Source organism: Lepidochelys kempii, chromosome 5 (assembly GCF_965140285.1).
Source record: "Lepidochelys kempii isolate rLepKem1 chromosome 5, rLepKem1.hap1, whole genome shotgun sequence".
Taxonomy (NCBI): Eukaryota; Metazoa; Chordata; order Testudines; family Cheloniidae; genus Lepidochelys; species Lepidochelys kempii.
This window is the reverse complement of record NC_136384.1, coordinates 88820062-88836230: the sequence shown is the minus strand read 5'-3', so window position 1 is coordinate 88836230 and position 16169 is coordinate 88820062. Positions and strand designations below refer to the sequence as shown.

General features: G+C 44.0%; 1 protein-coding gene and 1 non-coding gene across 5 annotated transcripts in view; one reads left to right on the top strand and one right to left on the bottom strand.

Moving 5' to 3' along the window:
- Positions 1-1106, bottom strand: part of CDC14B (cell division cycle 14B) — an 82985-nt gene extending 81879 nt beyond the window's left edge. For all 4 annotated transcript variants that reach the window (XM_073344945.2, XM_073344942.2, XM_073344946.2 and 1 more), the window contains exon 1: positions 777-1106. In XM_073344945.2, coding sequence (XP_073201046.1) covers positions 777-924 — 148 coding nt within the window. In that variant the 5' untranslated portion in view covers positions 925-1106. The remainder of the gene's footprint in view (positions 1-776) is intronic.
- Positions 1107-8390: 7284 nt separating this feature from the next.
- Positions 8391-8550, top strand: LOC140912187 (U1 spliceosomal RNA). Its single transcript, XR_012159263.1, has one exon. It is a non-coding gene; the product is annotated as a U1 spliceosomal RNA (small nuclear RNA).
- Positions 8551-16169: the final 7619 nt, after the last annotated feature.

Genomic DNA, 16169 nt, shown 5'->3' with positions numbered 1-16169 from the left:
GCATTGTTTCTCTGTACTGCAGGCTGAAAAAAAGAGAGGAGGGAGGAGAAGAAGAAAAGCAGCAGCAAGAGGCAGGAGATGAAAGAGAAAGTTTCCTTTTATTGCAGACACTCCTTTCATTTAGGACTCAGGAAAAGCAAAACCAGGAATTTCACGCAGAATATTTTACACCTGACTCTCTGTTGAGCCCAAAACTGAAGTCAGTACGGCAAGACAGGATGAGTAGGCCACTCCTAAGCACGTTTAACGCATTCTGCTAATGATTTTTAAACGGCAGACACTCTGGAGAGGCATTATCAGACCGCGGGAGACCTACATATTTTCTCTGCGCTTTCGGGGAGACCCGTGTACCACCAGCCAAGCCCCCCCGCCCGCTCTGGGGCTAGCGTTTAAAACAAAACCCATGGAAGCTGTCACACGACGTGGCGGCTCCCATAAAGTTTGACAGCAACTTGTAACGTGCACAGCGAAGCCGGCCGGAGGCTGCTGCGAGAGGCAGGTGGACGCAGGCAGAAGGGTTTTGCTCTCACCCATTATTTGGAAGCCTGGTGAGAGGGAAGAGCTGGCGGGCGCCCTCCCTCCAGTGGGGCAGGAGGAGGAGCAAGTTCCGCAAATCCCGCCACACAGACCCCGCTGCCGCCGCCGCCGCCGCCGCTTCCCCCGGACTGCCGCTCCCGCTGCCCACCGCACACACGGCGTCAGCGATGCCTGCCCGGCCACGGCAACCCGGGCGCTGGCTGCCTCCCGCCCCCGGCGCCCCCGGCGCCCCCGCTCACCGGTGATTTGCATGCAGCTCTCCGGCCCGGACGGGGGCGGCTCCTCTTCCACCCCCGCGGCTGCAGCCGCCGCGCCCCGAGTTTTCTTCACGGCCGGCGGCGCCGGGGCCGAGCGTCGCCGGGCCCCGGACCAGTTCTTCCGCTTCATGGCGGCGGCGGCGCCGTTACGGGGGGTGCGAGGCAGCCGGGCTCATCCCCGCCGCACGGAGCCGCTCGCCCGGGCCGGGGCTCGGGCTGCCTGAGCGGGGGCGGGGGGACCCCGAGCCAGCAACGGCGGCTGCTGACGCTTCTCGCCCGCCTCCCCGCAGCGGGGGCTTCGCGCCCCCTCCCTGCGCCTCTGATTGGGTGGGAGGGTGTGACGTCATCGTGACCCGTTCGCGTCGGGTAAAGTGACGTCATAGTGGTAAATGATCATTACGGATATGCCAGGGGTAAAGGACTGTGTGACTTTCCCACGTGCCTGCATCCACCGCGTCCATACGCCCCTTGATGTGGCTCCATGCACCAGCCTGCTGCACCGACAGACCCTGCTGTGTGCTGCTTCAACCTTCTACACATACTTTCCCCCACCACACACACACACCCCTACGTGTTGTTCTGTATTATTTCTGTTATTGGGCTGCCCAGAGACTCCAAAGCCATTGTGCCAAACACCATACCCACATAATAACAAGTTCCTTCACTTTCGTATATTCCCATACAGACCAGTATGGACCACCTTATGCTCCCTTATTGGGGTGACCATATTTCCCAAAGGCTGGCGCTGGCGTTGCTGTTCGCTCAAGCCCTACCTCCCCCCAGCTCCCAGGCGGGGCTGGCATCTCTGCTCACCCTCCTGCTCATTCCTCTGCACCCCACTTTTTGACAAAAGTGGCATCTGTCCCGTTTGCTCTTGCCAGCTGATGAAGTGAGCTGTAGCTCACGAAAGCTCATGCTCAAATAAATTGGTTAGTCTCTAAGGTGCCACAAGTACTCCTTTTCTTTTTGCGAATACAGACTAACACGGCTGTTACTCTGAAACCTTTCTCATTCTGTATTTTTACGGTACCTAGTACACTAGGGTCCTGGTCAATGAATAGGGTGCTACTACAATTCAAAGAAAGAATTCATAATAACCTCTGATACATCCACACTCACATACAAAACCACGTTCTTCTTTCTTCTTAGAGTGCCCTCGATAATGTTTTACGTTTATATAGCACCTTACATACCAAAGAATTTCAAATAGCATCACAGACTACACATACTATACTGCTGAGATTCAGCTATCTCTGGGGGCGGAGGGTGTCAGCCAACTGGCACACAGTTTATCACACAGCAATATAGGGGAAGGAACTTGCTACTAGGAAAAGAACATCTGTTTCTACATAAAATGGACTTTGTTGGAATAGGATATTTTAGATTTATTTTTAATTGTAATGTACCTATTACAATACATTAAGAGTAAGCAATTCAATTCCATTTAATAATATTTTATTGGCATGAGAACCTATACAATTGTTGCCAAAGCATAAGGAAGAGACAAATTCCTCAGGTAGCTGTCAGAGGAAGGTATACTTTGCCCAGGATAAGGCTTCACAGTGTAAGTGTGATATTTTTTCCTGTCTCCGTTTGTCATTTCTGTCCATTCTCAATCCAGAGACAGGCTGCTATGTACTGTGATGCTATCTCTGCTGTGTCTGTCCATTCTCCTAGGTTTAGAACTCGTTTGCTCCACTGGTTGGAAAGTATACAATTAAATTTTCCACAATAGACCGTGCAAGCAGTGACCCCAGTCTACCATAAAAGAAACCCCTACACAGCAGTGGTCCAGGCAAACAGATGGTTGACCAAGATGGGCTTGGCTTCCTGTCCTAAAAGTAAAAATACTCAGGGTCTCACAGACTGCCAGAGAGAGTGAACTAGAAATGCAACACAGACTCTGCCTCCAGGCCCTAAGGACCTATCTACATTGAGAATAAATGTAAGCATATTTGGTAGGCGTTCAACACAGGTGCAGCTCAGCTGTAATGGTATTAACATTTTAAGATGTAGTATAGAAAGCATAGGCATGTTTAGTACTTTCAGCTGACTCGGAAGATCAGAACAATAAGCAATAAAACAACTCTCTCAAATAGCAGTTTTCCAGGGCACTTTTGCTTATTATCTTCCCTTGTCTTCAACAGCATTTTCTGTTTGCTCTCCATGCCTTGCTGCTGTGGGTTTAGGCAGGGACACTCACTATATACATTGTATATTTTCTAATTCCCTTCAGGCAATAATTCTTATAACAACTGGTAGAAGGAGTCAGTTCACTATCAGATCTTTTATTAAAACAATACTAGATCTTCCAGTCTAACTGCAGTCCCTGATGTGTTTGGTCCATTATGTGTAATGGCATGTCTACCTTAAAAGATTATGGTGATATCATGGGAGAGTTGAACTAGCAGGTTTATGAGCTCATTTAAAATTGCTCGCAAAGCCATAGCCACATCCTAATTTATGAGCCTGAGCCTACAAACACTTACATACATGATTTGACTGCAGTGGGATGACTCAGATATAGGGGCTTTATTCTGCTGCTCTTATTCCTTGAATAATACTAGTTTTAATGAGCCTACCTTCAGCGTAAGGTACTACTCAGTGTAAGCAAGGGTGTCAGAAGTGCGCTTGGTGAGGGTTGAAGATACTCAGCACCTTTTAGAATTGGGCCCAAAGTGAAGAAAGCTTCCTGTGTGATTCCTGCAGCACACAGCTGAGAGTAAGGGCCACGCTTTGTTGATCGGGAGGTGCAGCTATCTTCTGCCTCCTACCTCATCATTAAGTGACCCTCTTTCTAAAAAGAGAGACTTTCAAATATATCTCTATTTTCAAAAACAAAATGTTTGAAAATTGTGGTTTTAAAATTAAAATTTTGAAAACAAAGACACAATATAGCTGAAAATAGTTATTTTTCCATGCATGCTTCTTGCCCTTTGTGGTACTTTGAAATAAATCTGTCGCTTAAAATGGCTTAAAAAATAAAAAAGAAGTGCAGCGTAACACAGTAGCTGCCAAATAAGCACTCTTTGGTGGCCAGAGGTGTCTCCACAGTGCCCTGCCTCTGTTTTCCCCTCCTTACACAAACTCCACACAGTCTTTGTAATCCGATAACAACGCATCTTGTGGTCTGGTTTTTATTAACACAGAGTTCCAGAAAAGCAAACACAAAAACAAAATCTTCCACCCATCCTTAAACTGGGCTCCATGCAGCCTAAAGCTGGGCACAACCCCTCCTCCCTGAGGTGCTGTCCCTTCCTACTGTCTGAGCCCCTGCAGAGAACGCAAGGCCTGGGCTACCTTCTTTGCCTTTTCCCAAAGGAAAAACAAAACTTACAGCTGGATCGTCTTACGTAGCCCCAACTCCCTTGTTTAGGAGCCACTAGAGGAAACCCTCTCTCCCTACAGCTTCAATTCAATCCTTCCCCCTTCAAGCTCTGTTCTCACAGAGCCATCGTTAGACCCTTTATAGCTCAGGTGTTGTCCCACTCCCTTAATTGGCTCAACTAGGAGCACCTCCTCTGGCACAGGGGCACTGGACTGCTTTAATCACAGGAACCAGCCACCCCGTGACATATAGTTAGACAATTTAAGTGCAGTTTTGAAAAGCAGAGCCTTTTTTCCCTTCCCATCTCCATCTGATGGACTATAGAACCTTTTTGTGAGTGTATTCTGCCATCTGCTGGGTATGAGGTGACTGTCTCTTGCTGTTTTTTTCACTATTCACTGGGTCAATTTTTTAAATTAATGTTGAACTAGTACAGAACATAAAATTATGATCAGATTTTGTACAACATTTCACATTACTGTCAACATGGGCCCCAGTCTTGCCATTCATTGGTCACTGTAATGAGAGAATTTTGCTCTGAATGTTCTGAAATACCTTGCAGCATCTTAATAGAAGCTTACAGAAACACCTTGGAAGGGGGTTGAAAACGCGGTAAAATTCATTTCTCCCAATTGATACAATTAAGGTGGTGACAGTATTAGGACACTTTGGTTTGCATAAAACAGTAATTAGTTTTAAGATTAAGGCTCTAATTAAATAGAAATTGATCGTTTAAATTTAGAAAATACAACATGGCTGGCCAAAATGGTGACGACAAGGATAATAGTTTAAATTTAGGTAGTGGAAAGTTCTAGCAACCATGATGGCATCAGAGGGAGGTGCTTAAAAACATCTAGAATCCAAGATGGCGTCAGAGGGAGGAGCTTTCCTACCTAAGAATAGGTATGATGTCATGCGGAGGAGCTGGAAAAAGCTAGCAGCTGATTGGCTGAGAGGAGCTGACCTTGAGAGAGCAACCAGTATGTAAGGCTGACAGCCAGCAGGCTGAGTCTGTAGTGGTTAGGCATAGGAGGCTGTCTACTAACAGGTTGAAAAGAAGTGGGTTTGAGGCTTTGCATGAGAATGGAAGCTGCCTGAAAAGAAGAACTGAACATCCTGAAAAGCAGCTACTTGAAAAAGCAGCAGCAGCAGAATTCTAAGGTTGCTGTGGCAACGAACAACTGCCTGCTAGCAGCTACCTTGCCAGCAGCAACAGAAGAGCAGCAACCGCCACTGCATCTGCGGCCCGACGGAGCAACAGCGCAGCTGTGGAGAACATAGTTCAGGAAATCAGACAGAGCAGAAGGACCAATGAGATGAGTCAGAGGGAAACTTTTGAAGAAGTATAAGTCTGATCTTTTTTATATCTATTATTTAAGAGTGTATGGGTTTGTCTGTAAATAAAGCTGGATGCCTGCGTCCTGAGGGAGATCTCTGCTACCCATCTTGTAACCGCTTGGCCAGCGTTTACAGAATGTTAAATGTTTAATGTTAAGAGTCAATGTTGATGTTAAGTAAATGTTTTATTTTTAATTTGTGAATATGGTAATGTTTTTTCTTGTGGGTATATACCACGTATACCACATTGTATTAAGTATGGGGTTAAATTGTATCACTAAAACTAAAAGCCTTTGTTTATAGGGGAATATCTATATGCACGTTACATTGAAGCTACTGTATTCTTTGTGTGGGGTGTCAGATATTGTAAGCAGTCTGTGTCTTTATTTCACAGTGCTGCTCTCATTATAAGATGCTTTAAATGTAATTTTATTGCATTTTTACTATGTTCCAAATAATGTCTTGCTTCATTAAATACATTGTAACCACTTATTTCTTTTAAATAAATTTTGTTTTCAAAGAATTACTCTTGTGTGTTCATCCTTGAGCGGAAGGCTGTATCTGTGTCCTTTCAGGGGTTACCAAAACTAGCTTGCTCTGGGGAATCTTCCGCAGGTTGGACACAAGCCCCCTGGTAACACTCTGGCATTTCCTTTAGGGCAGGCCACAACCTTGTTGTTCTTTGGTTAAATTAAAAGTGCCATTGCAGGCTAACATCACTGGCATCTAAAATTTTAGGGTAACAGCATGGGCAGATTGCTGTGCCTGCACAGAGCTCCAATGAAGTCAATGAGACTTTGTGTGGATGCAGTTAGTCACTCACACTCAAAAATTTGAAGCTTTAATTAGTTCTTTCAGTCCTACTCTTATTGGCCTTTTTCATATTATTTTATAATTTCTGTGCTAATTTAGAGTTTTTAAACATCAAATGTTTGAATTAATAAGTTTTTGTTGTGTGTCCCCCCCAGGGCAGCATGCTGACTCTATGGTTATGCTCTGCTCTACCATGTAAGGGTTTGATTTCTGACTCAAGTTCCTTACCCTCCAGGCCAGCAGGAGGTAGAATTACTTTGCATCACTATGTAAGGGGGAAACTAGCTGGTTTTAGAGCAAGGATTATCGGTTCCAAAAGTAAAATTTTCATCTTTTCAAACTAAATTTTAGCCCAGTCATTGCACGTCCCACCAACTCACAACTTTATCCTAAGCTGTACCACATCCTTGTGGTCTTCCTTCTCTTTCTGATGGTGTGCTGGCTGTTTTCTCTTCTTGGTCTCTAGTTCTCATCTGGTATCTCTCTGTCTCCTCATGTGAGTTCCAACTTCTCACATCATTTGCCTGTTTTCATTACTCCTCTGTCTTCCCCTGCAATCTCTTTCCTTCATTCTCATACAATCACTCTCGCATACCTCCAAGCAAGCAGGGCATCAGTTAAAAGACACAGAGGCACAGCAGAAGCAGACTAGTAGTGTGAGGGAAGTGTGGTAGCACTCCTGTAATGTTGTGAGAATTGGAAGGTGGTGTCTAGGGGAGGAAATTTATAATATGGGGAAATAGGATGGAGACTGGGAGATCAGGTAACCCATTCAAAAACCAGGGAGATGACAACCTTATTCAAAGGTAGTCTCATTCAGCTTTCTGCACTTGTATGAAAGAATGTTCTTTAAGCACAAATGAAGAATTTAGACCTGGTGGGTGAGATAATTTATGGGACCAACCTCTGTTGGTGAGAGAGACATGCTTTCATGCTGCACAGAGCTCTTCTGCAGGTCTGGGGAAGGTACTAAGGCCGTGTCTACACTAGCTCTTATGTCAGGGAAAACTTTTGTCGCTCAGGGGTGTGACATAAGTTTTGCCAGCATAAGCACTCGTGTACACAGGGCTATATGGGCGGCAGATGCTTTCCTGTTGACATAGCTAGTGCCACTCATTGAACTGGTTTTATTATGTCAATGGAGAGAGCTCTCCCATCAGCCTAATGCAGCTACATGAGCACTGTGCAGCTGCAAGCTTGTAAGTGTAGGCAGAGCGTCACAGCTAAATACAAGATAGAACAGATAGTTTAGCATAAGCAGTTAGCACATATACTAACGTACCATTCAAGGTGAAATGGCCTGTTAACACCCCTGTAGTCACAGAACTGTTGGGATTGGACCACAGAGGATGGATCACTTGATAATTCCCCTGTTCATTCCCATTGAAACATCTGGCATTGGCCATTGTTGGAAGACAGGATACTGGGCTAGATGGACCATTAGTCTGAACCAGTATGGCCGTTCTTATGTTCTTTTGACAAAAAGGGGTTAGTGGGTTACAGATTGTTGTAATAAGCCATAAATCCAGTGTCTTTATTAAGACCATGAATTTAAACTCCCAGGCTCATCCTTTGAAAGTGTTGCGCAGGTTTCCTGTGAGGATGAGAACTGAGAGGTCAGATATAGAATGATCACATTGTTAAAAGTGTTCACCCACAGGTGACATGGTGCTTTTGTCTTATAATTTTCCTGTGTGAGTTCATTCGAGAGAGTACTGATTGTCTGGTTTCACACACATAGTTGTTATTAGGGCATTTAGTGCATTGGATGAGGTATACCACATGCTGGGACAGGCACATGTAGGACTTGTGGATCTTGAAAGGTGTGTTGTGGGGGATGTTGGTCATAGAAGCAGTGGAAAAATATTTGCAGGTTTGGCATCTGTTGTTCTGGCAGGGTCTGGTGCTGCTCTGAGTTGGTCCTGGTCTGTTGGGAACTTGCTTCTGATGATGAGCTTGGAGAGGTTGGGGGGGTTGTTAACATGAGTGTTAAAGGGCCATTTCACCTTAAATGGTCCCTTAAAATATGCACTATCTGTTCAATCTTTTATTTAGCTGTGACACTTTGTACCTTTCCCAGACCCGAAGAAGAGCTCTGTGTAGCTCGAAAGTTTGTCTCTCTGACTGACAGAAGATACCATGATCATGAGGTGGTTTTCTCAGGATAAGGTTCATCCATTGCATTCCAGGGGTGCTGACCCTTGTGATTTCCCCCACTGTGGGAAACTCAACTGCATAACTTGTAGTAGTGGGAGACTGTGTTTGCACTTTCCCCTGAGAAAATAATAAACAGACGTTGGTTCAATAAGAGATATTACTTCACCCACCTTGTTTCTAACATCTTGGGACCAACATACTTACAACAACACTGCATATAGAATATAGGTTTCTAGTTGATTGCACTCATAAATCATATAATTAGATGTGTAAATGCTGTCATGTTCCTCTGCATCTGACTTCAGGCACAAAATTAATTAGATGCTGGATCAAGGCCTCTTTTAAGATGTCCCTCTCATAGACAAAGATGTCTATGACACCATAATAATGATTACTTGCATGCTGAACTCTAATACTGCTGTTAAACCTATGGTTCTTTATTCTGAAGGCCAAACAGACATTGTTAGTGGTATTTGATTTCTTACAGAAGTTGAATTTGTGTAACTGCACTGAAATTAATAAAAAATGGTTGGTTCATGGTGAACTGGATTGCTCAGGACATTAATAATGGGATGTTAAGCCAGTCAGCCCTCAGTCACTGTTTGGAATCTGGCCTGTTTCAATAGTGACAACAATTTATTTGATGGATGTTTGGTAGTATATTCTTTTTAGTTGAAACCAGTTTAGTTTGCTGGAAACTGAACTGCAACTACCAGTGTCTCCTTAACAACCACTGAACTTGGCCCTCGCTGATTAGTTTGGTGTAGTTTCAGTAGGGAGGCAAAGGACTGAACGGACACAGAGACTGACTTAAAGATGATCCTTCCAAATCAGGATGAAAGGACGCTGATGGGATAATGTGGGGAATTTGACATTGTTATAACTGGCTGTACCATAATTGTAAGGATTGAGTTCAGTCTCCAGTGCTATCAAATTAGCATATTTTACAAACAGTAAACCCACTTTAAAGGGACACTGTCCACTTAGTTAAAAGAAAAGGAGTACTTGTGGCACCTTAGAGACTAACCAATTTATTAGAGCATAAGCTTTCGTGAGCTACAGCTCACTTCATCAGATGCATATCGTGGAAACTGCAGCAGACTTTATATATACACAGAGAATATGAACCAATACCTCCTCCCACCCCACTGTCCTGCTGGTAATAGCTTATCTAAAGTGATCATCAGGTGGGCCATTTCCAGCACAAATCCAGGTTTTCTCACCCTCCACCCCCGCACACAAATTCACTCTCCTGCTGGTGATAGCCCATCCAAAGTGACAACTCTTTACACAATGTGCATGACAATCAAGTTGGGCTATTTCCTGCACAAATCCAGGTTTTCTCACATCCCCCCCACCCCCATACACACACAAACTCACTCTCCTGCTGGTAATAGCTCATCCAAACTGACCACTCTTCAAGTTTAAATCCAAGTTAAACCAGAACATGTGGGCACAATATCTGCCATGTACATTGGTCAAACTGGACAGTCTCTACGTAAAAGAATAAATGGACACAAATCAGATGTCAAGAATTATAACATTCATAAACCAGTCGGAGAACACTTCAATCTCTCTGGTCACGCAATCACAGACATGAAGGTCGCTATCTTAAAACAAAAAAACTTCAAATCCAGACTCCAGCGAGAAACTGCTGAATTGGAATTCATTTGCAAATTGGATACTATTAATTTAGGCTTAAATAGAGACTTGGAGTGGCTAAGTCATTATGCAGGGTAGCCTGTTTCCTCTTGTTTTTTCCTACCCCCCCCCCCCCAGATGTTCTGGTTTAACTTGGATTTAAACTTGAAGAGTGGTCAGTTTGGATGAGCTATTACCAGCAGGAGAGTGAGTTTGTGTGTGTATGGGGGTGTGGGGGATGTGAGAAAACCTGGATTTGTGCAGGAAATAGCCCAACTTGATTGTCATGCACATTGTGTAAAGAGTTGTCACTTTGGATGGGCTATCACCAGCAGGAGAGTGAATTTGTGTGCGGGGGTGGAGGGTGAGAAAACCTGGATTTGTGCTGGAAATGGCCCACCTGATGATCACTTTAGATAAGCTATTACCAGCAGGACAGTGGGGTGGGAGGAGGTATTGGTTCATATTCTCTGTGTATATATAAAGTCTGCTGCAGTTTCCACGATATGCATCTGATGAAGTGAGCTGTAGCTCACGAAAGCTTATGCTCTAATAAATTGGTTAGTCTCTAAGGTGCCACAAGTACTCCTTTTCTTTTTGCGAATACAGACTAACACGGCTGTTACTCTGAAACCTGTCCACTTAGTTGTAGTTCAATTTTAAACTTTTGTAAAAATAGTGAAACTTAAGACCAATAGAAATGTTTTCACATTTTTTTTAAAAAATTCTGTTGAAAGCACCTGTTAAAAGAACCCCCTCAAAATTTCCCTTCAGTGTTTGCAAACCAAAACATTACAGTTCTAAGAACTTGAAAGTGAAAATAAATATAAAGAAAAGTGAAACTAAATTCAGTTTCACTGAGTGATGATGCAAAAAGAAAATAGAGGGCATAAATTGTGACAAGGAAATTGGATATTTAACATTCCTTCTCTTTTAATAATCTAAAGTATCAGGCATAAGATAGGCAGACGTGTGTTTGATGAGCAAATATGGGATCTAATTCCTGCATCTGCAACAGTTGCTTTTAGCTGTTCTGGGACTGTGAAGCATCTGGAAACCCAGTAGTAGAATCCCTGGGTGACACAGAATCAAAGAAACACCCTCTCCTGGCTAGGTGTAGGGAACATGGCTGGGAGCAAGGGAGTTTGATTGTAGCATTCTTAGTGCCTGGTGATCCCCTTGAGTGCCAGATAGGCCCCTGGATAGCTCTAGAATCATAGGAGCTCAAAGTTAGCCCATAACCACCCTTGCTTCTCCAGTAGCGAGTTCAGCTTGGCTAGAAGAGTGATTCAAGGACAAGATTTTCAAATTGAAAGTATCTCTTTAAACGTTTGATCCAGTTACTATAAATAATGGTAACTGAAAAACAAACAAAACCCTCACATCCTAGGAGATGAAATCTTATTGTGGCTATTGGGTTGCTCATTAATCATTATTTTTCTAACGTAAGCTTTGCATTTTCAGTCACTGAACATTGTTTAATTTCAAACATATTTTAATGGGCAGAACGCTGAAGAGTTTATTCTGGGACTGACAACAACCTTAATGGATGCAGGAGCAGGTCATGCTTCGTACAATTGCATTTTGTTGTGGAGGCTTAAACCTACAGAGAGATTTTGTATGTGGCATGTAAGATATGCACAAACAGGAGCAATTTACAGCAGAGACCAAGGTTCAGAAATTGCAGGGGAGAATGAGCATATGCTCATCCATAAATAATTTGCAGTTTCATTTTTAAATAGGTAAAACGTGGCTCATAGATGAAAAAGGACAATCTATATGAATGAAAGCAATGGATTCTGAAAATAAGCAGGCATTGTAGGAAGATTCTAAACATCCATCTGATACATGCTATTGTGCTACTACCTCTGCTGCTTTGATTGAAATAACCAGCGATATTTTTGCAAGGACCTACTGCTGCAGGTACTAATGAGATTTAGCCCTCCGAAAGGGAATACAATTATTCAATTTAGACTCTAAATTTAACCTATTTTAAAACTGACAGTCTGATTGGCAATACATTTAAAACTCCCCACTGCCTTGTTTTTAAAAAGCTACCATTTAGATGTGGCAAACCAGAAAAAAAAGTAATTGTAAACATTGGATCTTGTAATTCAAACGTTTATTTAGAACTATATAAACATGTTTTGGTGTGCTTCTTTAAAGCCAGATACAGGAGTAGGCATAAGCTTGTGTCAGCTTCCTCTTGTTCACACTTGCTTTTTTGATACAGTTTTGCAACCCTGATGTGGCCCATGGGCCAAAAAGTTTGCCCACCCCTGCAATAGAGCATTCCAATATGGATTTGATTAGAGACATTCTCCTTCCCCCCACCTCTTTCCCCCCTTTCTTTTCACCTTCCACCTTCTACATACAGAAATGTTAACAACATTAAAAGGTACAGCTTACCATATTGATGTTCACTATGTTGTCCTAAATTTGAAATACATTTTAAAATCTAAGCAGAATGGATAATTAGCACATTGACATCTGTGCTTCTGTGTTTATCCCAAAATATAATTCAAGAGATATGCCAATCCCCTACATTTCCATACAAATGATACAAGTTTTTACACATATCAATTAAAGGAAAAGAGAACACTGATGTCCAATGAGGAACACTTTTTCACAGAGTGACTTATGAAAAATACTGAATTAGCAGTTGAATTGTGTTGCACCTCGGATAGGAGATTCAGATTCCCGAATTCATGAGAAGAGAATAACTAACATCACACAGATGTAGAACAGCATACCTATTCTCGAGTGGCTAATGAAACAATGTAAATATGTAACCTGAATATTTTATTTGTATCAGCTGAATAGTGTGTTAAGAGAGAGCACCACTCCCTATAATATAATGCATTAACATAATGCATCCACTTAATGTGGTATATGCTTGTTTGTTTATTATTTCCATGGATGTTATCTGGGACTTTACCTGCCACGTCTATACTACAAAATTATGTTGACCTAAGTTACGCTGGCATACAGCCGCCGCAGTTATTATATCACTTGTGCGTCTCCACATTATGTTTCTGGTGAGCACATGGACTGCTGACACAAGAAGTGCTTGTATTGATGCAAAGTGTAGTGCACCCTGGGTAGCTATCCCACTGTGCAACTCACCACCATCCAGCACAGGGTGTTTAGGGAAGTTTTTGCAATGCCTCCCAGGGTGAAAACAAGTCCTGCAGGGGTGGCTGGGATCATGGGTTCAACTTTCCATAATGCAGTATTCTCCATCCCATAACTTCATCCTCACCCCATAATATTTCATGCCTCTTTTCAAAATCCCCACAAGCCCATGGATCCCTCCCTGCTGCCCGCCGTCTGTGACAGAAGCATGGATCCTGCACCGCTCTGCACTCTATTGTGATTATGAGGTGCCTGATCCTTCAGTATTTGCAGAGCAGCAAAAAGAGCCACGGGAAACATGACTTCTTGGGGGCTAGAGTGCTGTGGGACACAGAAAGAAACAATTCAAGGTTGTCAGTGGCATTTATGGAGCAGCTGCAGATGGTGGTATACATATTCCTATTGTAGCACCAGACTACCTTGCCACAGAGTACATCAACAGAGAGGGCTACTTTTCTATAGTAATGCAAGCAATGGTGTATCACCAGTGATGCTTTACCAACAGCAATATGGGCTGGTCAGGGAAGATGCATCTTTAGGAACACAGGACTCTTCAGAAAGCTGGAAGCCGGGACTTTCTTTCCAGACTGGTGGATCACCCTTGAGAACGTTGAAATGCCAGTAGTGATTCTGGGAGACCCAGCCTGCCCCTTGCTCCCATGGCTCATGAAGCCATACACCGGCTACCTTGACAGCACCAAGGAGCACTTTAACTACAGGCTCAGCAGGTGCAGATGACAGTTGACTGTACCTTTGGTCATTTGAAGGCTCGTTGGCATTCCTCTGGAGTAACTTTTCTACAAACTGAAGCTCTGAACAAAGGACTGAATGACTCATCCAAGCTGTGGGTGTATTCCAGAGGGACTTTCAAGCCAGAAAACTCATCAATACTGCTAAGAATCTGATATATGGACTTTGAGGTCTCTGTATGTATCTGGTATCAGAGGGGTAGCTGTGTTAGTCTGGATCTGAAAAAGCAGCAAAGAGTCCTGTGGCACCTTATAGACTAACATACGTATTGGAGCATAAGCTTTCGTGGGTGAATAGTGGGTATTCACCCACAAAAGCTTATGCTCCAATATGTCTGTTAGTCTATAAGGTGCCACAGGACTTCACCCACAAAAGCTTATGCTCCAATACGTCTGTTAGTCTATAAGGTGCCACAGGACTCTTTGCCGCTTGTATGTATCTGAATGCTTTATCATTTAACAACTCTCTTCTTGTTCTCTCTTTTTCTTTATAACAAACCTTTAGTTTTATACACTAAAGGATTGGCTGGCAGCCTGATATTTTGGGTAAGATCCAAACCTATATTGACCTGGTGTAGGGAGGCGAGGACTCACCAGTGCAGCGCCTCCTGTTGGTCATCTTGGGAATTAGCTCTTTCCAGCCTTTGGAGTGCCCTCTGCAGGCCAGTGTCTCGCCTGCTGCCGGCATCCGTGTCCTTCCCAGACCCTGGTGACCTTTATCCTAGGATTCTGCCCTAGCAGTACCCCCACACTCTGGGTCTCCCCTCCCTGGGGAACCCCCAACCTTCTAAACCCACCTTGCCTCATTGACTACTGCCAGTCATCATCTAAGCCCCGCTCACTGGGGCAGACTGCAGTGTTATGGCCACTCATCAATGGCAAGGGGTTAGGACCAGATGCCTCTGCCTATTCCCAGGCTGCCCCTCTGCAGCCCCAGTTCTTTTCTGGGCCTTCACCTGAACCCCCAGGCAAGGGCAAAGGCCTGCAGCCTGGGGGTTTACCAGGCTGGAGCTCCCCAGCTGCCTTTGCCTTTGCCTTTGCCTTTGCCTTTGCCCTTGCCTTGCCTTGCCTTGCCTTGCCCTGCCCTGCCCTGCCCTGCCCGCCCTTCCCACTCCAGAGCTAGAGTGAGACTCTCCTGTTTCTGGCCCACAGCCCTCTTATAAGGGCCAGCTGGGCCCTGCTGTGGTCAGCTACTCACTCTGCTTCCCCCAGCTGCAGCCCTCTGCAGGGCTGCTTTTACTATTGGCTCCCCAGGGCAGCCCTCTCCCAGGGCCGTTTTAACCCCTTCAGGGCCGGAGCGGGGTGATGACCCCGCTACCCATGGTAATGTGGCTAACCTTTGGAGTTCAGAAGAACATTTTATGTATGTGAGCGGAGTTTTTTAAATAACTCTCACTGAACTGAACCCTAGGTGCTGATTAGGAGCCAGAGAACTGGAATGCAATAAAGGGGACTCTGTGATTTCTTTTCTTTTTTTGCTTCTTGATAAGAAGTGTGGGGGATCAGAAGCACAGTCTGTGACTGATTGGTGAGTGTACTTCAGTGTTAACCACCAGTATTTGGGAGAATCTGCTCTCCTTTTTGCAGCCTGTCCTTCCCTTTGCATTTTCAATGAGGGCTGCCACAAGCATCCTGGCTCACATGCTCTATCTGGCCTTTCTCTTTTGTGGTTCGGAATGAATCTTGTAGCTATTGCTGTGTATGTAGGAACATAACATTGTCAATGCACCTATTAATATTGTTTTATGGGTTCTGTGACACAGTGCAGCAACAGGAAATTGATTGCTATGAGACCAGATCATCACGAGTCAGCATATGTTGTGAACTAATAAGGATGAATTATGTTCCAAAATTTAGGATTTTATTATGTAATATGAACCAGGCAATTAAAAAAACATGTAGAACTTAATAACGCTTAATAAATTAAGGGAACAGAACTTATGAAGGGGAAAGAACAGTCATTTTCATTTCAGGAAAACCTCCACCAACCATGTCTTTCACAGGTCAGTGTATGTGAAGCGGTTATTTTCTTTAATGTCCCTGTGGGTGGAATGGTAGGGGTAGTGCACCGAGAGAGTGTAAAGGGATTATGTAGAATATTGAGAGAGTGTAAAGGGAGGTCCCTCTGGGCTGCAGAGGGAGGCGATCATAGGATTGTTGAACTTGCAGGTCCATTGGAGTCTGTAGTATCTGTGTTTGCTATCTGAGAATCAT